The sequence below is a fragment of the Phyllostomus discolor genome, chromosome 4 (genome assembly GCF_004126475.2).
Source record: "Phyllostomus discolor isolate MPI-MPIP mPhyDis1 chromosome 4, mPhyDis1.pri.v3, whole genome shotgun sequence".
Taxonomy (NCBI): Eukaryota; Metazoa; Chordata; class Mammalia; order Chiroptera; family Phyllostomidae; genus Phyllostomus; species Phyllostomus discolor.
The window spans coordinates 167277607-167301817 of record NC_040906.2 but is presented as its reverse complement, the minus strand read 5'-3'; the positions used below and the strand labels follow the sequence as shown (position 1 = coordinate 167301817).

The following is a 24211-nucleotide window of genomic DNA, read 5'->3' as shown; positions in this document are numbered from 1 at the left end:
GAAGGCAGATTTGGAAAACACTGAGGAGGCAAATAACGATAATAGCGGACGGGAAGGAGCTTCGGCGTGTGGGCTGAGGAGCTAAAAGTCCAGTTGATATAAAGCTTCCACACTTGCAGAGTGACAACATAATCCTGTCTACCTCGCCAACATAATTCTGTCTTCCACTGCCAACACTCGGCCTCCTGGGGCGCTCCAGGCGGCGCCGCGGGGGACCTCAGGCCCCGCCCCGCCCCGCCGCGCCCCTCCGGTGGGCGTCTCCGCGGGCCACGTGGTCCGCGCCGGTGCTTCCGGGTTGGCAGCACCGGAGCTGAACCACGGGCGGTACTGGAACCCCAGTGGCAGGCCCAGCGGAGCTGGAGACCGGGGAGAGCCCGGCGCGGGTGCGCCCGCCAGGCCGCTGGGTGGGCTGGTCGTGATCCACACCTCGCCGGATGCCCTGAGAGGTAGGTCTACCCCAGACCTACCGTCCGCGGGTGCGAGACCCGCGGCCGTCTCGACCCCTCCTCAGCCCTCAGCTCCCAGGTCCGGCCCGTGGGGCTCGGGCCCGGAGGTGGGGGCCTCTCTCGCGCCCGGCTCCCAGCTCAGCGCTCCCGGGATCCGGAAATCGTCAGTCTGCCCCTCTTCGCTGAGCGCTGTCTGGCGTCAGCCATGGGCGTTCCACGCCGGCCTTTTAAAGCGAGGCCCCTTGCGCCATGCGTTATTATTTAATTACACATACTTAGCACATGCGCTTTTCATACTTGTTTTCAGAAAATGGCCATTAATGTGTGAAATCGAGACACTGTAACTCTCATTCTGTTATTTGTGCAACTATGGAAAGTGAGCGCTGGGAATGAGTTTTAGGGGTGCTTGATCCCAATTCCTTCATTCTGCAAAGGGGAAAACAAAACAGGCCCTGAAAGGTAACGCAGATGTTGGAAATTCACCCAGCTAACTAATGGTACAACAGTAAAAAGAACCCAAAGCTAAGTTTTTAAATACACTTTTAAAAGTGCTAAATGGTAAATTTCAGTTAACAACGTGAAGTAAATAGTAGGTTCACGTGGTCTGGGATTAACCTTGTTAGTACTTAACTCCTTTTTAAACATTGTTTTCTCACTTCAGGCTTAATTTTTCTTGTCTTCTAAAGAAAATGGCAGAAACATCATCAGAACCTTCTGGGCACCTCGTTGTACACTCAGACACTCACAGTAACGCTGTCCTGGCCAGTTTCGAGGACCAGAGGAAGAAAGGCTTTCTCTGTGACATTACTTTAATCGTGGAGAATGTGCATTTCCGGGCCCACAAAGCCTTACTGGCTGCCAGTAGTGAATACTTCTCCATGATGTTTGCTGAAGAGGGGGAGATCAGCCAGTCCACTTATATGCTGGAAGGCATGGTAGCCGACACATTTGGTATCCTGCTGGAGTTCATCTACACAGGTTGTCTCCAGGCCAGTGAGAAAAGTACAGAACAAATCCTGGCTACCGCTCAATTCTTAAAAGTCTATGACCTGGTAAAGGCATATACAGATTTTCAAATTAATCATAGTTCCCCAAAGCCCACGACTTTGAACACGCCTGGTGCTTCAGTGGTGGTTATTTCTAATAAGAAAAATGATCCGCCGAAGCGCAAACGAGGAAGACCAAGAAAAGTCAACAGTTTGCAGGAGGGGAGATCAGAACTGGCTGCAGAGGAAGAAATACAGCTGAGAGTAAACAATTCAGTTCAGAACAGACAAAACTTTGTGGTTAAAGAGGTAGACAATGGTATACTGAATGAACAGCCTGCAGCAAAAGAAATGGAGGAATCTGAGCCTGCTTGTGAGCTGCTAGGTCGAGGCGAGGAAACCCCTGCTGAAAAAGATGAGAACTGTGATCCTAAGACCCAGGATGGACAGGACCACCAGACTCGGTATAGCAAGCGGAGGATTCAGAGATCCATCAAACTTAAAGACTACAAACTTATTGGGGATGAAGAAGACCAGGGTTCAGCCAAGAGGGTCTGTGGTAGGAGAAAGCGTCCAGTTGGCCCTGAGGCCCGTTGTAAAGACTGTGGCAAAGTCTTCAAGTACAATCACTTTTTAGCAATCCACCAGAGGAGCCACACGGGTAATTACACTTTCACAGCTTATTGGAATGTGTTTTGCAGTGGTAATGGTGATAATAGATTTCATTTATTGTGCATCTTCTAGGTCATGTGTATTACAATAAAGCCGTTATAATTGTTATTGCATGTAGTTCTCGCAAGAGCCCTGTGAGATAGGTTATATTACCCCTGTTATACAGATGAAGAGGCCAAGTCCTAGAAACCTTAAATTTGAACCATGGTAGCCTGATTCCAAATAACAAGCTCTAGCCAAATTTATCTGCTTTCTGACGCTTGAACATTCCTCACCTTGACCCTAGCTATCTATGCCTTTGGTCTGTGTGAACAGCTTTCTCACTCAGCCAGCTAGCTGTAATCTAGCAGTAAATGTCTTCTTGTGGGTCTCTCTAGCCCAGTACTGGCTGAGAGACACTTCTGTGATGATGGTAATTTCATCATCAGATACAGGGTTGTCCAATGTGGTGGCCACTAGCCACATGTGGATTTTGAGCACTTGACGTATGACAAGTGTGACTGAGGAACTGAATTTTTTAAGTTCATTTAAATGGCCACCATATTGGACACTGCAGCACTTGCCAGAAATCCCTTCTTCCTTTGAACTTTCTCTTATACATACACTCACTCTGCTTTGAGTTCAGTTGTAGTTACCACTTACATACCCCTCCACTTAATTGTAAGCTTATGTGCTTAAGTATTCCATCATCCTGCAGTCTTTCTGTTCTCTGACCCAGCAGCACCTAGCACTGTGGTTTTGAAACTGGCTGCACCTTAGAACTGCCTAGAGAACTTCTAAAACTGCCAGTGCCTGGGCCCCCACCCTAGAGGTTCTGATTTGTTTGGAGCCTTGTGTTTTTAAGATTGGTAGGAACCCTAAATTCTGGTTCTTCAAACAAGATAGACCCTTCAGAAATTTGTTGAGCTGTGTAATATAGTGTAGCGTAAAGAGTTAAATAGCCTGTCTACAAGATCGTTTAAGGAAAAGAGCATGTAGGAGCTTCCCTTCTGTCCCGGTCCTCTGAAAGTTTCCAGTGAATCACTTTAGAGTGGGTCTCTCTGGAAACTCCTGTCTTTCAGATCCAGAAAGTTTCCTGGAATTGTTTCATAGGTGATTTCTCCATTTGTTCTGCTCCGTTTCTGGAACAACTGTTACTTGGTTGTTGAACCTCTTGGACCTGTCCTCTAACTTCCTTATCTTTTCTCTCCTGTTTTCCACCTGGGAGATTCCCACTTATCCTCTCGGCCCTTATAGTTTTTCTATTTCCACTCTTATTTTTTTACTTCTAGGCTCTCTTTTTTCTCTAAAAAGAAATTTACTACAATCCCTTTTGTTGTTGTTGTTGTTTCATGATGTAATGTCTTACCCCTGTGAGCATGTTAATAATAACATTTACTTGTTAGGTTTTAACATTTTCTTCATCTTGGGCAGTTTCTGTTTTCTGCAAGTTGCCTTTTTTTCTTCTTGTTTTGGCATCTGTTTCAACTACTAGAGGCCTGCCTTGAATGATTTTTTTTTTAATTATAATCTTGCCCTGGTTGGTTGGCTCAGTTGGTTGGATCATTGTCCTGTACACCAAAAGATTGTGGGCTTGATTCCCAGTCAGGGCACACACCTAGGAAACAACCAGTCAGTGTTTCTCTCTCACATAGATGTCTGTCTGTTTCTCTCTCTCTCTCTAAAAAAATCAATAATAAAATACTCGTGTGAGTATTTTATTCTTGATCTTATTCGTGTGAATACTCGTGTTTTTAATTCTCGTGTGAGAATTAAAAACATTTTTTAAATCACTTTGCTTTCAACTAAATGATTAAAACATTAAAAAAGAATCATACTCTTGGAAAAATGGTTTCTTTAAAGCTACTAGCAGCCCTGCAGGTATGGAGAGAGCCTGTAGACAACAGCCTTGCTGGGGGCAGCATGGCTGGCCCCCACTTCCTTGCTGGTGCTTTCTAGGCAGACTCCACTCTCCACCTGGAGGCAATAGTCTCCTCATTGCTGGTGTCTACAGCAGGAGAGAGAAGAAGGCTGTGGGGAGTGTCAGCATCCCAGATGTAAACTTGGACCTATTCTCCCTGTGGTCATCCCACCCCATTGTACTGGGAGACCTCTAGTCCAAGACCCCCTAGTCCAGAGACCCTCTGTTTTACCCTCCACAGAGAACAGTCTGCATCTTCTTTTGGGGAGAGGCTGGTGTCCCAGCTTCATGGAGTAGGAGACTAGATCTGAGGGGGTCTAACTACCTTTGAAACAGACTGTCATTTATCGTCCTTGACCCCATTTTCGGAGATAACATGTGCCGCCAAGTCCTGAGTCTTATGGAGGGCTGTCTTAAAAATTAGGTTGTATCTCAATATTCCTCACTGCTGGCATCAGATTCATCTGTTCCAGCTTGCAAAATTTGATTGCTGATGTTTGTTTCCCCTGTTCATTGGCCTTTTGGATATGTGCCATTATTGTCATTTTAATTAGCAAGTGAACAGAAAGATGTGTACATTCTTACTTATACCAATTTTCTGGGTCTCTTATTCCAGGGGAACGACCTTTCAAATGTAATGAATGTGGAAAAGGCTTTACCCAGAAGCACTCTCTGCAGGTCCACACACGGATACACACAGGAGAGCGGCCGTATACATGCACTGTGTGCAGCAAGGCTCTCACCACCAAGCACTCACTGCTGGAGCACATGAGCCTGCACTCAGGTAGCCGGGCTTGGACCAGAGGGCCAACTACCACCAGGCTCCTATTCCCGGGGTGGGCATTACCATGATTTAAATAGTCTTCTCAGCCTGGTGTCATTGAGAGACAGTTATGCAGCTGTTAAGAGTGTAGGTTAGAGTTCTGCACAGCATCAAGCCTTAAACTAGGGCATATTATAAACTGGCTGTTGGAAGTTCAATGTGCAGGCATGTTTTGTTTAACCATTCAAACTTAGAATTTTACATTGGATGCCTTTAGGGGAAACTTGAATTCACCAGGTCTACCACCACAGTCTCCACCACTCTCTATTGTCCTATATGCCTTTGCATATTTATGTTACTGTGGTAGAATGTGAAGGCATTTGGGTTTATAGACAAGTCACTTGTATCATTTGTAGAATATGGGGACCTGGGCCCAACTGTGCGCATCCTTGTTCTTCACAGTCATTTGCATGCTTTAGTGTTTTGTTTTTCATTTGGCAGGACAGAAGTCTTTTACCTGTGATCAGTGTGGAAAATATTTCAGCCAGAAAAGACAACTAAAGAGCCATTACCGAGTTCATACAGGTACAATAAAGTCAGAGCAAATTTGGATTGGTGGGGGAGAAATGCAAATACAACATATTTCTGAAACATTAGGTTATATTGCAGAAGATAAATGAGTATTTAGGAAAAAGTCTTAAAAAACAATCTAAAGTAGATGCTCTTGTGTTAATTCTCACTATCTTGTGATTTGCATTTAATTTTTATACTACAGTATTGGTGCCACACACAAAAACCCTACAGACTGGTATCTCAAAAGTGCCACTTGACTCTGAGGTGCCAGTGGATTGGTTGTTAGTGGTGCCTGGAGAAAGACGTCACCGCCCAGTAGCTGTCAGTCCAGGCTTTCTCCATCCTGGCTCCACCCACTGGCTGTTTATTTATTTTTTTTCTTTCCTTATAACTGATAAGGAATGAGTGCGGGTTGGGAGTGTCGTGGAAGATTAATTGGCCACAGTCATACCAGTGCTTTCAAGGAAAACGAATATATTTAGGGAGTTGGAAGGGTCCCAACTTTCTTAGGAAGCAATAAATTGGGATGCATAGGAAAAATATTAACTGTTACCAAATGAATTTAAAAATTATAGTGGTTTTATTAAAGCACCATATTTATTAAAGTGATTATTTTTCAGGGAAGTGCTGTAACACAAATCACTGAAGAAGTGCAGGGAGAGCATATATGCACAAACACTTTTTTCCCAAGGGAACAAATCCACTTTTGTATCAGTAAGCTTAAGTTTATGAGGGGTACAGCATTACACAGATTCCTCAGCAGGAGGGTTGCTCTGGAATCGGGCGTGCACCGTCCACTGCTTCCACGAGCACGCGCTTCCTTTCCCAGATGACTCTGGTTGTGTTCGGTTTGCCACCAGGCATCGCCGTGTTGCTCTTTACTTTGTACGTGCAAGCACATCTCTTGTCCACATAGAATTGTTTCATCTCGAGCACAGACACCTTCAGTTTTAACAAGAGCTGTGTGCTCCCTCTGGTTCTGGAGACCCCACTTATAGCCAGCAGAAATGGCCTTGGACCACGGCCTTCCAGACAGACTGGTTGTTATAGAAGTCCTGTTCCCAGCAGGCCCCCCAGGCTCCACGATGGCGGAAAGACGCACTGACACTTTTTTTATTGTTGCGACAAGGCCACTCATTACCGGAATGCAACCACTGCCATCGCAAATTCATGGACGTGTCTCAGCTAAAGAAACACCTCCGAACACACACAGGTAACACTCTGTCTGATCCTTCCTCTCTAGTGTACTTGATGTTTTCAGGAGAGTGAGGAATGAAGTGCTTGCAGTCTTCTTCTCGGGTTGTTTATTGTGAATTAGGTGGGAATTTTATAATTGTATAAGCCTAAGCAGTATGCTGTCAGGATCTGTGGGGAAATCACTGTCTGGAGATGAGCAAAACAGATATTACTTACTGAGCACTTTCATCTAGGGAAATTTATCTCCTGACTCAAAATAGTGCAAGTCTGAGTGTAGTGCCATGTTTCATTCTGAATTTACTGCAGCATTCAAGATTATCAAGATACTTTTTTTCAGAAAAGGAAGCAAAGTGAAACATACCAAGGTAACATAGGCAGAGGATTTTTCCCACGTTCTCTTCTAGCACCAGTACTTACAACTTAAGCATTGTCACCTCCAGGAAAACCAGCTTCAGGGATAAAGAGGACTCAGGATTAGACGGGGCAGGTCAGATTCTTTCATTTAAGATCAGAAAAGTAAAAATGTGGACCTTTTAGGCCTTTGGGTAGGAGCACTTAAAAATAAACCTGTTAAATTTTTTAAGAAAAATATTCTAATGTAGGTTAATTATTTAATAATTCTGTTAAATTGTCTATTGAATAACATAATAGGTTGGTTTATATTGCTTTGGACATTTTTTTAATGTAAGTTTTTCTCAAAGTAATTTGCTTTCTTAAAGCAAATGTCTTACAGGGTATGAGTGTAATGAAATGAATCTTTATACAATTTTTCTACAGACATTACTATTAATGAGTTCTGTGAAACGTAATTCATCCACTTAACACATATTCACTGAGCAGTTACTGAGGACCATGCACTGTTCTTGGTCCTGAGGATACAGGACTGAATGAGGTGCACTGAGTTCCTGCTTGAGGGGCTAAAATTCAAACAAGGGAGACGAAGAACAACTGTGGAACTGTAAGGTGAGGGTGAGCGCAGTGAAGAACTAAACGCAGGCTACAGGGACAGAGTGCAGAAAAGGAGCTGCCCTTTTATGTGGGGACTTACCTGGGAAGGCCTCACTGACGAGGAGACATCTATGATGGAGATCGGAATGCAGGGAGCGAACAAGCCGTTGTGGCTATCCATGAGAAGAGCGTCCTCGGAAGAGGGAATGGCAGGTACAAAACCCTGACACGGGAGAGTTTCAGAGATGCTGGAGAAGTGCCAGGAGGCAGAGTGGCTGAGGCAGAGCCAGGAGCCTGGGAGTAGGAAGGAATGGTGTAGGTGCCATCAGAGGCAACTGGGGATTGTGTAAGGCATGGGCTTTCAGCCTACCTGTGTGTTTCAGTCACCTGAGAAGCTTTGGAAAAGAAAAGGTTTGGCCCTGGCTTGTGTAGTTCAGTGGATTGAGTGCCGGCCTGCAAACTGAAACATCACGGGTTTGATTCCCAGTCAGGGCACACACCCGCATGGTGGGCCAGATCCCCAATTGGGGATGTGTGAGAGGCAACCTATCGATATATCTCTCACATTGATATTTCTCTTTCTCTCCTTTTATCTATCTCTAAAGGTAAATAAATAAAATCTTAAAAAAAAGAAAGTATTTGATCCCACCCCAGAGATCCTGATTGAACTAACCTGAGGTAGGGCCTTGGAATTGAAATTGGCATTTTAGGTTTTTTTAGGTGATTCTAGTGTGTACTCGGGCTTAAGGACTTTGTGTGGCCACAGTAAAAGACTTTGGATTTTGTTTTGAATGAGATGACTTTAGCAAGAGGATTAATGTGTCAGGACTAAGAGTTTTAATTGGATCGCTACAGCCACCAGGTGGGGCACCCATTAGGAGGATGGAGAGAGCCGTGGGAGGGAGGCTTGCAGTAATCAGGGTCTTGGCACAGTGTGGCACCAGTGGAAGTGGTGACGAAACGGTCCGCTTCTGGATGTATTCTGAAGTGAAAGTCAATGTGATTTGCTCATGATTGGATGTAGCGGTTGAGAAAAAGGAGAGGCAGAAACAACTGGAAGGATGAAAAACGAGAAGACTGGGGAAGGAACAAATCAGGAGTTCGATTTTGGACATGTGGGCTCTGAGATGTCGATGCGACATCCAAGTGCAGATGAGGGGGAGGCAGCTGGGCAGTTGTTTGGGTCGGGAGTGTGGGGGAGACGTGCTGCAGAGATAGGAGTTGCCGTGCTTACACATCCGCCCTGTAAATAGTGTGGGAGCCGTGAAGGGAAGACCTTGGGGGGTGGAGGGAGAGCGGAGGTGCCCTGGTTATGTTGAGGAGTGCCAGAAACGAGGCACTTCTTGGTTTTGTCTTCTGCGTGTAAGGTGTTAGTGAGGCTTCCGGCCTTTTTGAGACATCACCTTGAAATGGGGGATAAAAAGGAACAGAAGTCCTTTCTCCACAATCCTAGCAAACTCTTCTCCACTCTCTCCTTTAAAAGAGGCAGAAGAGCTCTGGCTGGTATAGCTCAGTGGATTGAGTGCAGGCTGTGAACCAAAGTGTCGCAGGTTCGATTCCCAGCCAGGGCACATGCCTGGGTTGCAGGCCATAACCCCCAGCAACCGCACGTTGATGTGTCTCTGTCTCTCTCTCTGTCTTCCCCCCTCCCTTCCCTCTCTAAAAATAAAATAATAAAATCTTTAAAAAAAAAAAAAGAGGCAGAAGAGGAAAGTGGAAGATACATGATGGGTAAAAAAGGAGACCAAAAGGGCTCTGTGAAGTGGTTTGTTGTGACTTACAAGTAAGAAATTAAACCCACCTGGAAAAAATACAATTAAAAAAATGTAAAGTAAAAAAATTTTAATGGCAAAAATTGAGAAAAATAAAACAAAACCAAAAAAAAGATTCCAAACTCATGGAGGTAGAGCATAACTCCTCACTCTTTAAATGTAGGCTATGAATAACTTCCTTCCAAAGAGCACAATAAAAAAAAAAAAAGCAAACCCATCAAAACACTGGGCTCTTTGAGGGCAAGATTATGACACACCTGCCTGTAGCACTGACAAGACACACAGGTGCACAGTGTTGTTGAAAGAGTTGGCGCACCACGTCCCTGCCCTCTGGGCAGAGGGGAAGGCTTAGTGAGAGCCTGCCTGGCGGAGCAGGGGCTCACCTCTGCTGTGAGGGCCAGGGCGGGAAGCACCGCCTTCGACAGAGCGGGGCACACTCAGTTGGAAAACTGTGACTGTCATCTCTTAGCTCTTGAATTGCAAAACTCTGGGTTAGATATCCTGTGCCAAACCCAAGAAGCCAGAGATTAACAGGAGATGCTTTTTTCCTGAGAGAACGCCTTCAGTGAGGAAGGGGGATGCGTTTTGAAATGGAGGCAGGCACCAGGCAGGTAGGCAACACCTGTGAGGTCGCCACAGCTCAGGCTCTTATACTCAGACCTTGTCCCTCTACCTGCAGCTAGTCAGGCTATCAGGGACTGAGGAAGCCAAGCCAGTCAAAGGACTGATAAATCAGTTTATGTGTTGACTTAAAAAAGAGACTGTACCTTTCTATTGTCCACAGTACCAACTGTCCTGATACCAGTGTACCTGAAAACCAAGTTAGTCATCGGAATATTGTTTGGTGAGCCAGTGACAAGTTCAGGGAATGGTCCCAGGCCGTGGAGAGGCCTGATGAGTGACATTAGACCCTACAGTACAGTTACAGCCCTTTCAGGGCCCTGGCTGGTGTGGCTCAGTGGACAGGCCTGCACACAGTTACAGCCCTCTGGTGTTCCTGTCCCTCGTATGACATTAGGATAAACATTAATTCTATACCTAACGGACTCCCACTCACATACAGATGCCCAGCCTAGAAACACTTCATCCAGTTAAGTCACAGCTTCATTTTGTTGGAATGGAATTAAAGCTTCTTAAATCTCAGTCATGTATGTCCAGAGCATCTATTAATGTTGCTTGTCCCCGTCTTGGTGAGGTCTGGAGGCTCCTCACTTAGCACACCCTCACAGAATCTATGTATGATCTAGTAAGAGTCTCAGCATGGTGCAGGCCCTAAGAGAGGTGTGAACACAGTAATAGAAATGAATCACTTTTCCTGGGAAGATCTGGGGCAGCATCCCAAAAGAAAGACCTGGATCTTGAAGACAGTGAGTTCTGGTGGACACGGGAAAAGGAAGAGGCGTTTCCAGACAGGAGCAGGGTGTGTGATCTTGGAGGATGTGAGAAGCGGGCTCCTGAAGGCTGCGGTGAGGGATTCTGTGGTGAACACCTAGCGTGAGGTTGCTGACAAGGGGGCAGACTTGGGTAAGGTGGGATTGGGGGAGATAGTTGGGCTGAGGGGAGGCATGTTTTGATTGGCATACTGAAAAGAACTCGGGCAACCCCAGGAGACTGGGCAGAGAGAGAGGGTCCTGTGGGTGAAGCAGCAGTTAGCGGCTCTTTGGTGGAGAAAGATGCAGGCCTTTGTGTCAAGGGAGTGGAAAGAAAAGCTGTATTTAAGAGCTCTGTCTGGAAAAAAATAGTCACCGTGAACATGACGGAGTGTTGATGTCCACAGTATGAAAGTACGAGTACCCCTTTGGAAAACTAGGCCAGAGACAGGAAAGGCGTGTCACAGAGGGAGACGTGGGAAAGTCTAGTACATGTATTAAATGGTGTTAACTACATTCATTACTGAAGAAAAGACATGTCCACCAGGTTGGCAAATATGTGAGGAAATGGAGACCTTTATGTTCTGCTGCTGGGAATATAACTTGAGAAACTTTCTGGAAAGATCTTTGGCAATGTGTATCGAAATGTAAACTACCCAATTGTGAAAAGATGTTTGCATACAGATATTCATCATGAGCAGGATTGTTTATAACGTCACACGCTTAGGAACTTGTCTGTGTCCATCAGTACAGGACTGGTTAGGTCAGGTTTGGGCAGGACACGCAGGGAGACACAGCACAGCCTTTCACAGCAGTAGTGTGGCTTTGACCTGCAGAGCAGCGTGCACTGGACCGTCGGGGAGGAAGGAGCTCCCCTGCGCGTCTGGGTTCTTTCAGCCAGTCCAAGCTAATACACGTGAGACAGGTGGACAAGAGGGGAAAAAACAACTGAATTACATTGTACATACAGGGGACCCCACATACAGGTGAAAGTCGGAGACAGAAAGTTAAAATGAGATCTACATGGCGTGCCTAGCCAAGGAATGAGGGGAGTTGCCTCGGGCTTTCAGAGAGGAGGGAAGCCATTCACAGAATGATGAAATAAGAGCAGATGTTCAGTAATTAGAGGTTTGCCCTGCCCTGTAGATAGGTTATAAAAAGTTATCTGTGGTATAACCCTTGTTATGGGCAAGGCCCCAAATTTAAATTCTTCAAGGAAGAGGTAAAAGTCATGAGCCAGTGGGTCTCCACTGCCTTCTGCCCCAAATAATTCCCATGCCGAGTGGCACACTATGGGAGACCTGTTCTGAGTCATTCAGTCCCACCCCTGACACCTCCTGGGAAGTTTCCTGTTCTGGATGTTGTGTTGATAGATTGTTCCTGTATCTCATGTAACCTCTCTCGGGCTCAAAAATAGGTCTGTTCAGTTAAACAGTTGCATCTCATTTTAGGAGATGGTGGTGTAGGTGGGCTCCCAAAGTTAGGCAATCAGGCAATCAGGTATGGTGCAGGCAATCAGGTATTTAATAAGGCACGTCTGTGGGAACGAAAGGATAATAATGCTTAATGCCTGGAGCAGACTGTAACCCTGGTTTCTGAGTTGTGGTGCAGCCAGTTGAGAAGATTTCTAGGTGTCTGGTTTGAAGCATCCTCAGACGGAATGGAGGCAGGTGGTGACAATGTGATGGATTTTCCTGCTCTGCAGTTCGGATGTCTCTGGTAATCTTTCTGTAACAGTCTGGAAGGTTGTCTGTGTATGAACTATTGTGATGATTTCTCTGAAGTTTGTATCAGGTCATCCCACTTTATCTTAATGGGTTTTGGGGGAAAGTAGTTTCAGTTCTTAATGATTCCAAGTCAGAAATGTTGGAGAAAAATCTGGAATATTAGCTTAGAGAATCATAGCCAGATATTAGACAGAAGTAGAATTCAGGATTCAATCCAATTTATAGGTAGGAACAAAACCTCAAATGACAACAGCACTAGAATTTAATATCCACAAAGATATATTACTGAAACACAGTGTTTTATTTTGTTTATTTATTTTCAGAGAGTGGGGAAGGGAGGGAGAAAGAGAGGGAGAGAAACACTGACATGTGACAGAAACATCAGTCCGTTGCCTCTCCCAGGCCCGTAACTGGGGACCTGGCCTGCAACCCAAGGCACGTGCTATGACCAGGAATCAAACTAGCAACTTTTTGGTTCATGGGCTGGTGCTCAGTCCACTGAGCCACACCGGCCAGGGCTGAAACACAGTCTTTCTCTCTGAAATCTGCAACTATTCCCACTTCCACTTTTTCCACCAATAGCCAAATTAAGACTAATTTGTAAAACAAGTCTAGTTTTAATAAGCTTTGCTTGTTACTTACGTAAGAACAGCAAAAATGGTAATTAACCTAAAGGCTCTTTTAAATCTACTTCTCCGGAATTTTTCATAGGGAATTTTCAGACTGAACTTCAAAAGGTCTCTAGGGGCTAGAAAAGCCAAGGTAAGGACTTTCTGTCCTGATGTTGCCTGCAATGCCTGTATATAGGTTATATAGATTGTTGCCTGCAATGCCTATGTATATAGATTTGGGTTAGTTCCTCTTTTCAGGGTCCCCAAAATATCCTGAGGTTCCTGTACCCACCAGGAAGTGACCTTCTTTGCTCACTCAACCTCTATTTCCAAGGGTTTTATTGGTTTCTATTAGTTAATCTTAATTCCTTAAAGCTATCTGATCATATCTGAGTCTGTGTATCTGTCTCAAATAAGACATTCTAGTCAAACAAAGCCTTGGTAATATAACCAATGTTTCCAATTATATCCTCTTATAAGGAGAACAGATCCTTACAGAACCTACACAAATAGCAATAATGCCATGAAAGTAAGATTACTCATGAGAGCTTCTGAATTTTGGAATAATCAAGTAGGGAGAGAAAGATAAATGTTTCACTGTAACTTACCAACTTGTTATCTTAGGTAGTTTAAGAGAAGCAAGTTTCTTTATATCTGGAAAACAAAAGATTTTAACAATCAGTCATATTTCAGACAAAAAAATCATAAAATCAAAATCATCCTCATCAGTTTATTCAGTCCCATGTAAATAAAACTTATTCTGCTTTAATCAAGCTTTTGCATAAGTTTTCCCAGCCTTACCTGGTGATTGAGGGCAGTAGGGTCAGTGACAATTCCAAGAAGTTTGCAAGGCCTTCATCAAGGCTCATGTCATTTTCTCAGTGAAGTGGGTATCTCAGTCACTAGAGACTGTGGATTGTGTACCCTACGTGGGAAAACACAGTTTCCTTGCCACTGTGAGGGGTCAGCTTTGCAGAAAGGGAAGGCTTCCATCCGTCTGGAAACCACGCATACGACAAGAACATACTGAGCCCACACTAAGCGTCAGTTGAATGAAGTCCAGCTGTGTACTGGGGTGGAGGGCAGAATTCAAAAACCAAAAGTGGGGTTTGCCAGGACGCAGAGGAAGCAGAAGAACCAAGCAGCCGTCTTGGGTTGCCCATCACCTCAACTGTTCGTTTAATTTATAGCCACTGTTCACCCATGTTAGTTTCTCTGATTAGGAGCAGACAGTTGCCATGGCAAAAATATGGAACTGAGGGGTCATTTTTACAGAAGCAGACCACAATCTTTATATACAGGTTCACAATCTTTATAAATTTTGTTATTGCTGCTGCCAGTGAATGCCCAGTCAGCTAGGACATTTCAAATACAGAAGGGAGCTCTCACTATGGAGAAGATTCAGTTTTCCTAAGTAATCAAAGACCTGATTGAAATGACATAAAACAAACTTATTTTTTTTAAGATTTTATTTATTTTTAGAGAGAGGAGAAAGGAAGGAGAAAGAGAGAAACATTGATGAGACAGCGATACATCGATCAGTTTCCTCTTGCACACCCCTGTGGGACCTGGGCCACAACCCCGGCACGTGCCCTGACCGGGACTGGAACCCAGGGGCCTTTCGGCTCTCAGGCTGGCGCTCAATCCACTGAGCCCTGCCAGCCAAAGCAAAACAGGAAATTAATTTGATAAAACATGGAATATTTGCTTTCTGAACAGAATGCTTTTCACAGTCTCTTATCATGAGCTGACCGATAGTACTTTTTCCTTTTGAGAGAGAGACACACGAGAGTGAGAGCACACCAAACTCTTAATTTTGCAGAGCTGACTTTTGATACTAAAACTCATTTACTTAAATTTATTCTGATTTTATTCAGCTTAACTGTATATAAATTTTTCTTTTTCAAAGTTCTTTTTCACAAATCTTTTACAACTTATCCAATTTAGTTTGTCTCCTCTTATTCAGAAATAAACAACTTATTTTAGGGCATACCATTTTCTTTTAATTTTTTCAAAAATGCATTTCCATACCATATACCTTTCTTTACTGAAAGTTCATATTAACTTCCTCTCATTAATTAAAATTCTTAACCCTTAGTATATGATTGTCAAACCACTATGCTATACTCTTTTTTTTTTAAGATTTTATTTATTTATTTTTAGAGAGGGGAAGGGAGGGAGAAAGGGAGAGAAACATCAATGTGTTGTTGCCTCTCACATGGCCCCCACTGGGGAACTGGCCTGCAACCCAGGCATGTGCCCTTTCGAACCAGTGACCCTTTGGTTTGCAGTCCATGCTCAATCCATTGAGCTACACCAGCCAGACTATACTCTTGAAATTAATACAAAATAATGTTGAGTGTAAACTGTAATTAAAAAAAAGAATCCTTAACCACCAGAAACCTTAATTTTTAATGACAGCTAAAAAGTAATCAATTAGCATTCTTTAGATTGGCAAATTTATGACTATATTTCATTACTTTTAGAAACATAGGTACTTTCACTGGCAAATATATTTCATAATATTTAGAAACATATGCCTCCTCAACAAAGCAAAACAACAGATCCAAATTTATCTTTTAACTTTTCTGTTACAAGAAGTCAAAAGTAAATAGACTTATTTAACAATTAATGATTCAGTATTTTATGTTACTTGGAAATGATCGAGATATTCAATAAATTTTCATTATTTAACTTGGTAAAACTCTAAGGTTTCAAATTACCAGAGGATTTGGAGAAACTATTTTTAAGTACATACAAGTATAATACATGTAATTACTGATAAAGTGTCACTTAAGCCTTATTTTACTTTCATTTATTTATTAATTAGTCCTTACAAATTATGTTTTGATTACCCATGAAAACTATGAGACATCAAAGTCAATTATCTCAAGCTATGTTTCCCACTGACAAATTTTGTTACAGAGATAACATGAACTTTTTTTTAATAAACCAGGTAAAATAAAAGTTTTATATTTAATTCTGATAACTCTAAAGACATACCAGTTTGAACAAAACTCAAACCACCTTTTATATCAACTATTTTCTCACATCATATGATCCTAAGAAGCATTTGGGTTAATTTTTATAACATTTTGAGAATTTTTAATATAAGCACTTACTTGTTTAAGCCAATTAAATAGAGCTCTTTTATGAATTAGCAATACAATGTGGAGATAGAAAATGCTACTCAACATACATGAACACATACAGATGTTCATTCCTCCCCATTATCCTCTTCCCCCTCCCCTCTGGTCACTGTCAGTTTGTTCTTTATTCCATGTCTCTGGTTCTATTTTGCTTATTTGTTTTGTTGTTTAGGTTCCACTTATAGGTGCGATCATATGGTATTTGTCTTTCACTGCTTGGCTTATTCACTTAGCATAATGCTCTCCAGAGCCATCTGTGCTGTCATGAAGGGTAGGAGCTCCGTTAAAAGAGTTCTTAAGGCTAGGTGTTACATTTCTTTGTATTTGCTTTTAAAATTTGGTCTTTCCATAGATACCAATGAAATGGCTGTTATGATAAAGCTCTCTAAAATTTTTGTAATTTAGATGTTTTTCCAGTTGAAAGAGTCCACCCTCTTGCTTTGACAAGAAGGATTTTAATAGTGACTCAAACCAGTCAGCCTTTTTATGGCTTACCCAAGGGCCACATGGGAGTGTAAAAAACTCAGCCCTCACAAGATCCAGAAAGTTCACTCCCAGAGTATTCTAAGTAAGAAGCCATTTGGCAGTCAAGCTACAAAGATTAAGGTGACTAATGTCCCTTATGGAGTTGGACCCCTCGTGAAATTGCCGAGAGCTGGCAAGATTGGACAAAGAGACATAGAGATACAGCTGCCAGGACTCTCCAGGCTATTTGGCTGCCAAATGCATACCAGTAAGTGTGTCTTCTGGATGACCAGGGCCAAAGAGGAGGTCAGAACCAAGCTCTGAAAACATGGAACGCGACATGACATAACAGACTAAACAGTGGCCATGTTTCGGAGGAAAGGATCAGTAGAAGCCAAGAGTGCCATACCAAATAACCAAGAGTCAGTCACTGAGCCCAAGGGTCTAGTTCCATACATGTTTTCTGCTAGCATTAGAAAAGGAAGAAGAGGACTCTGACCACTCTGCAGGTAGAGATCCGGAGTCTAACGCGGCAGGAATCTTTGCCTTTTGCCGGCTTGTGCTGGGGTCCCAGGATCTTCCTACTGCAGCAGCTTCAGTGTGAGCAGTGCACAGCCAGTGAGGTGTCCTGCCCACAGCACCCACTGTGGGGAAAGAAATTCTCCTCTACCAGTCCGGGTTCTTTTGGCTGATCTAACAGTCGAATAGGCATGAGACAGATTTACACTGGATGATGACCAAGTTAGTTACATTCGTACCTATAGGGTCCCCACATAACATGAGAGAGTCAGAGACAGAAGGGGAAAATGAGGTAATAATGACATTCTGAGCTAGGGATGTGGGAGGAGCCTTGGGGCTCCAGAGGGGAGGAGGGGCATGTGCAGGGCAGTAAGAAGAGCAGATGTTCAGTAACTAGAAGTCCCACCCTCTAGATGGATCATAAAAAGTTATTTCTGGTGATAACTCCCATTATGGGAAAGGCTACATGCTTTTCCTTTTCAATATTATTTGAATCTTTTTTACACTGAATGTGGGTGATCAATAAAGAAAAACAAAGCCGTTTTCTTTCGGAGTTAGAATGTATGACACTGGATTGCCAGTTGGGCGTGAATGCAGTGAACTGGAGATGTCATGTGATTGACTGTTGGGCCTGGCTGGTGCTGCTGTTACCCAGAAACGGTATTCCAGGTTAGAACCAATGGTGGGTGGGAAGTAAGCTGTGACACCCAAAGAGCCTGGGAAGTTGGTACTGACTGGGGTGGGGATGGGAGTACATGTCATCGGGGGTGTGGTGGGATCAGTGGTGGATTCTGTTGAGAAGAGGTCCTCCCAGAAGGAAACCCTGAAATATCTCTGTGGACCTCTGTCCAGGTGGATTCGTTAGCATCACACTCCCTTCTCCGCTCAGTCCTTCCATCACTGTTATCTAATCCTACAACCAACGTCCTTCTGGCCCCACTGCCACCCAAGGCTCATCACTTCACCATTTTTTCTTACTCTCCATCTGCCTCCTGCCCTTCCTGCTCCAGGCCTCAGCACTTTGTGTCTAGACTGTACAGGAATTCCTGCAAGGTGCTACTGCCTCCGGCCCACCCTTCCCATGATTCCCATGGGTTTTTTTCTCAGTGCTTTGTCATGCTGTTATTCTGCTAAAAACCTCCAGCAGGTCCTTTGCCAATGTCTGGCTCTTTGTGGCCTGGCTTCACCTTTTAGCTCTACCGTGCCTCAGAGTGAGTCTTCGTCCTTCCTCGTCCACACCGTGTGGTCGTCATCAGCACTGCCTTTGGGTCTTGCTGTTCATCCTAGTCCCTGAACTAGTCCCAGGGCTCCTTTCCACTCCAGCCAGATCCCCCTCAGCATCCTTCATCGTGTCTGTGCTCAGTATTATCGATACTGCTCGTTCGAATGTTCGGTCCCACACAGCCCATGTCACTTGATTACTGCTTGTCTCTTACCTTCTCAGATAGACTGCATATTGTCTTTGAAGCAGTGCTCGTGTCTTTTTTCTTTCTGTTTGGTGGTCTGCCATTGCTTAGAACTGAATAAACCCAACCAAGGAATAATAGGCCACTCACCTGAAGGCAGTGGAGCTGTGTGGCTGTGTTACAGATCATAAACCAGAAGAGCAGGAAAACTTTCCTCAGATTCACCTTGGCTAGGAAAACTTGTCTTCTTACTGTCCTGCTCACTCCCTCAAAGAGCACACCTGAAGGGTGTTCCTGGAAAGAACTTCCATTATTTTCAACAGTTGCCAGCAGAAAGACTTTGTGAGATGTTGTAAGTCTGGATGGAGTTGAATGATGAGCACACAGAGCAGGTCCTCAGCCTTTGAACGTGAGGGAAAGGAACTGAGAGCGGAGCAGGTACCATGTCTGATTTGGAAGGCTATGAAAAGTTAGATAGTAGCGATAGCGTGTGTTTTTTTTTAATTCTCACACAAGGATATATTTATTGATTTTAAAGGGAGAGGGAGGGAGAGAGAAACAAACATCAATTAGTTGCCTCCCATAGCACCCTGACCAGGGATCGAACCCACAACCTAGGTTGGTGCCCTGACCGGAGATTGAACCCGTAACCTTTTGGTGTGTGGGACAATGCTCCCATCAACCAAGCCACCCTGGCAGTGGCCCGGTTTTAACCTTCAGAGTGGTAAGAGTTATGCAAAGATGCAGACTCATCCAAGTTGTCACAAGTGTCCTCTCTACAGGGGACTTCTAGTCACTGGTGAAAGGGCAGCCACCTGACCATCCTCCACTTCAGATTTTACTCCTCCTTTGCCATTATCTAGTTAAGTTGAATTTTACTTCTTTCTTTTCCTTTTTTAACTTACAGTGCCCATGCCTGCATTAATTTTTTTTCCTGGGGCATATGACCATCTGTCACTGTATGTCAGTGTACAAACTAGTGCTAAATAAACACTGTCGGGGCTTTAACTCCTAGCAGGGTCTGGAGCAGTCACATCTTATGTGAGTCTTAATCCCCTTCCTGTGAAATTAATTCTTTCAACAAGAATTTCCAGAGTGATGTGCTAGGAGTGAACATGCCTATGAATTACCCCATGTAATAATGGGAGGGAATAGATAATGAACAACATGATAGTATTATTGGAAAACTATCTCAGGGAAGTGGACTAGGAGTGTTGGGGGTGGGTAGTGCTTTAATGGTGACAAGCCTCTTGGTAAAGTGACATTTGATCAGAGGCTTTAGGTGAGTGACTCATGCTGGCATACACATGGAAGGTAGATATAAATGCAAATAATACAAAAGTCACCCTAGTGCACAAGTGTCCTTACGAAGGTCAAGAGGCTGCCCTACCAAGCAGTAAGGGGTGAGAGTGTAAGTTATCCAAGGGCGGAGGCTACGGGGGTGGATGTGGTGCACTCCTTTGTTTCCAACGGATAATCGCTTACCTCGCTTCAGTTTCTAAGTTTAAGAGAAAGAACCTATACCTACCCTTTCTCTGCATCCTCTTGGCACTTAGCACATAGTAGGTGCTTGGTAAGTGCTTATTGAGGATTCAAGTGGTATTGCCTTAATTCTTTTTATGTTTATATTGTGAAATTATGAGGTGATTTTTGCTTTTTGCTTTAGGTTGAATGTATAATTCTAAATGCTTTCCCTTTTTTAGGTGAGAAACCATTTACATGTGAAATCTGTGGCAAATCTTTCACGGCAAAGAGTTCTCTTCAGACCCACATCAGAATCCATCGGTAACGTCATGCAGATGTGTCTCCCATGTGGAGTCCTCATTCCACCCTGGTGTTCGGTCGGGTGACCTATGTTACCTGCGTAGTCCTTTCCCCCGAATTATTACTGATAGAATTTTCTACTTTTATAATTTAAAAAAATTTGTTCAATAAAGAAATTCCTCAGTTAGGCAAAATCAGAAAAACTGATGCTAGCCAGCAAAAGTTTGCATTATTGATTTTGTTTCTTAAATTTTTATTTTGTCAGGGGGCTGGTCCCAAGTTTAAATCTTCAATCAAAATAAGTATTAAATGTTTCCTGAATGAATGTTTTTGTTCACAAAACCTACTTCCAGATTGGATTTAGTAGGTCCTCTAACAGCATCCCAGATAACGGGGCTCCTCATTTTAAGGATGAAACTAGTTGTATGTACTTACTTGGCCATTAGAATAAAAAAACTGGCTGTGACAACTAGAATATGAAAAGGAACTATATATGTAACATATAAATACTTTCTTATCTGAAATAGATACGGTGGGATCATAAATTTTTATCAACCCAACCCCATCGACCGCCCTTCCTGAGGCACCACCCCCACACCTTTTTAAAAAAAATTAGAAACTGAAACCCATGGAAGCTGTGACTTGGTCCACGTCCTAAAGTTAGTAGGTGAACCCGTGACTCTGACTCAGTCTAGCTTTCCTCTGTCCTTGCCTGCCTCTCCCGGTATATCAGGAAGTAACACATAGACCTTTCTGTTTTTAATATAAAACATGTTTCCTTTTAGAGGAGAAAAGCCTTACTCCTGTGGCATATGTGGCAAATCCTTCTCTGACTCCAGTGCCAAGAGGAGACACTGCATTCTACACACCGGCAAAAAGCCTTTCTCCTGCCCCGAGTGTAACTTGCAATTTGCTCGCTTAGACAACTTGAAGGCTCACTTGAAAATCCATAGCAAAGAAAAACATGTGGCAGATGCCGGCAATGTTTCCAGCAACAATAATACTGAAGAGGTCAGGAATATTCTTCAGCTGCAGCCGTATCAACTCTCTACCTCTGGAGAGCAGGAAATCCAGCTTCTGGTGACCGACTCTGTACATAACATCAATTTCATGCCTGGTCCTAGCCAAGGAATCAGCATCGTTGCTGCAGAGAGCTCCCAGAACATGACTGCAGACCAGGCTGCTAATCTCACGCTGCTCACCCAACAGCCAGAACAACTGCAGAATTTAATTCTTTCAGCTCAACAGGAGCAAACAGAACACATTCAGAGCCTCAATGTGATCGAGAGCCAGATGGAACCCTCGCAGAGCGAGCCTGTGCACGTGATCGCCCTCTCCAAGGAAACCCTGGAGCATCTGCACGCCCATCAAGAGCAAACAGGCGAGCTCCATTTAACAAGTGCTGCACATCCGGCTCAGCACCTGCAGCTGACGCAGGAGTCTGCTCCACCTCCACCCAGCCACCATGTGCCCCAGCCCACACCGCTGAGCCAGGAGCAGAGCTGACCTGGAAACATGTTTGAATGCTCTACTGGTCCCTTCTCCACAAGCCAGCTGTAACTGAATTGTGTGCTTGAAGTCAGGCTTCCTGACATGCTCACTTACAGATCCTTACAGAGATGTGATAACTAGCTGATAGTCATAATGTTTTCCATCCAGGCAGCAAGATGCAAGATGCGTGTATCATGTCCCATACATAGTACTGATAGAGATTTAGCATTTCACTGTCTTTATGTGGGGTATTATTGATTTGGATTTTTTCGTAAGTACTAAATATTCACAGCCACAGGTTATAATCTTGTTGACCTTCTCGGTTACAGTTTTTAGTTTTTCAGACAAAGGAAGTCATACGTTGAATCGGGTGGAGTGACTAGTTCCACTTCCTCATTTCTCATAGGCAGCACGCTTGCCTCCATGAGTCAGACTCAGACCTGCAGTGATGTTTGATCTTCACGATAAAGTTCAAGCTTTCTTAATTGCCTGCAATAAAAATCTAATCGGTGTAATTTGTGTTAAATATACTCTGCTGAATTCTGATGGACCTCCAAAGATGGTGATCTGTGTATTGTGTCTGAGAACTTTCTGGAGATAGGAACCTGTAAGCTGTTTTTATAAATCCTACAAAATGGACACACTATTTTTCAAAGTAAATGTTTTCTCATTATCTTAAAATCTTTGAGCCTCAGAGAATTAGTAGCCAGCATGAGTCTATTATTACCATACGATTTTAGATAACTGTCAAAGATTAAATGTTGTTTTGTTTAGGTTTTCAAGCCCAGCGTATTTTATTTTATTAAATACTTTAACTGCTTTCTTTCAAGAAAACTAGTAGAGAATTTTTCAGAAAAGATGGTGGGCACTGCTACATGTAAATTAACAATGCCGGTGGAGAGTAGGGCTTATCTGTCCTAAAATTAACAGGATCATCACATCAGTTACTTTTTTCTTGTTTTAGATGTCTTTGATTTCCACCAGAATCACATTGAGTTTGGAATTTAAAGTAACACATAATGGTTCAGGTTTGAGAGATGAAAGAAACCAGTTTTCTAACATATTTGTCAAAATATATTTTGTATATAATTCACAAAATTCCAAAATGATTTATCTTAGATGTATCAACCAAAGTAATGTTAAATAAGACCTGACTAGAGCAAAAGTATGATTTTTGCAAATACAGTTATGCCTTAAATATTATTTCAGGTTCTTGCCTTAGTCATTTAAACTATTTACTTAAACCTTATTCTTAAAATGCAAAGCTTTTCAAAGCCTACTGGCCCACATTTTCTCCTGGATATAAATAGTATTCCACTATTGGGTTGGCCAAAAAGTTTTGTTTTTTCCATAGATGGCTCTAGTAGTACTTAGTTCTTAACCTCATTGAAAGCAGTTTTGTTCGATTGTATTGTGATAGTTGTCATATCAGTGTGCATTTTAAAAAAGTAACAACCAAAACTGGTAAATTTTTGTATGGCCGTTTTAATATTGAAGATGTTAGAAAATATGCAACATTTTCAGCTTATGCTTTATTATTTAAAGAAAGGTAAAATGCAACTGAAATGCAAAAAAAAGATTATGCAGTGTGTGGAGAAGGTGCTGTGACTGATCAAATGTGTGAAAAGTGATTTGTGAAGTTTCTTGATACTACTGATATTTTGGCCGAATAATTCTTTGCTGTGGGGCAGTCTTACACATTGGAAGATATTTAGCAGCACCCCTGGCTTCTACTCACTAGAAGCCAATAGTGGGAGATAGCTGACATCTCAAAATGTCCAAACCAATAAAGTTATCGGTGAAAATGAAGAATGTGTCTTATCTTTTATGGAAAAAACTAAACAGGCTTTTTGGCTAACCCAATACATGAATTTTTAACTACTCACTCTAGATAGCAGGATAATTATTCAGGAATGTGGTCAGTCACATGACTGTACATCATGTCTAGCTTTACGACAGTCTACCTCTGTGCTAAGAGAAGTCTAATGTGAACCCCATGTGTAATTTTAAATTTCTAGCAGCCATAATTAAAGAGGGAATGAAATTAAGTTCAATAAAACAGTGTATTTAATCCAACATTTGGGAAATAGTACCATTTCAGTATGTAATCAATATAAAAATGTATTAAGATATTTTATGTCATTTTTTGCATATTAAGTCATCAAAATATGTATTATATACTACTGACACTGTTTGGATGCTAATGTTTATTGAACATGCCTGATCTGTATTTAGAGTTCATGCAACTTACAGTTGAAACTATACAGGTCGTTGCAGACATACCCTTTTTTTCAATAACTGAAATGAGCGTTGGTTTTTAAAATATATTAAAATTAATTAAAATTCAAACCCAGTTCTATGGTCATATTAGTGACATTGTGAATTTTTTTTTTAATTTTATTTACTTTTGGAGAAAGGGGAAGGGAGGGAGAGAGGGAGAGAAGCATCTGTG

The 24211-nt window shown here is 42.9% G+C and overlaps 1 protein-coding gene across 10 annotated transcripts; it reads left to right on the top strand.

Annotated features, from left to right (window-relative positions):
• The first annotated feature begins 279 nt into the window (after positions 1-279).
• On the top strand, positions 280-23835 carry ZBTB24 (zinc finger and BTB domain containing 24). Of its 10 annotated transcripts, none has more exons than XR_004902865.1 (7): positions 281-446; positions 1108-2141; positions 4621-4788; positions 5269-5352; positions 6406-6553; positions 20208-20289; positions 21054-21104. XR_004902865.1 is itself a non-coding variant. In XM_036024560.1 (7 exons), the coding sequence occupies exons 2-7, from the start codon at positions 1136-1138 to the stop codon at positions 21772-21774; spliced, it is 2145 nt and encodes a 714-aa protein (XP_035880453.1). In that variant the 5' UTR covers positions 283-446; positions 1108-1135; the 3' UTR covers positions 21775-23200. The 10 variants fall into 10 exon arrangements, 6 of the variants coding, with proteins under 6 accessions (XP_035880455.1, XP_035880454.1, XP_035880456.1 ...); XR_003684397.2 differs by having other exon boundaries at positions 282-446; positions 1108-2093; positions 6409-6553; positions 21054-23835; XM_036024560.1 differs by having other exon boundaries at positions 283-446; positions 6470-6553; positions 21054-23200.
• The last annotated feature ends 376 nt before the right edge of the window (positions 23836-24211 follow it).

What these genes read in the sequence shown, in the direction of transcription:
- ZBTB24 (XM_036024560.1), top strand. Translation starts at nt 1,136, where the DNA reads ATGGCAGAAACATCATCAGAACCTTCTGGGCACCTCGTTGTACACTCA. An exon ending in TGTGTTTTGCAGTGGTAATG is followed by an intron (nt 2,142 to 4,620) that starts GTGATAATAGAT and finishes CTCTTATTCCAG; the next exon opens with GGGAACGACCTTTCAAATGT. An exon ending in ACCCACATCAGAATCCATCG is followed by an intron (nt 20,290 to 21,053) that starts GTAACGTCATGC and finishes GTTTCCTTTTAG; the next exon opens with AGGAGAAAAGCCTTACTCCT.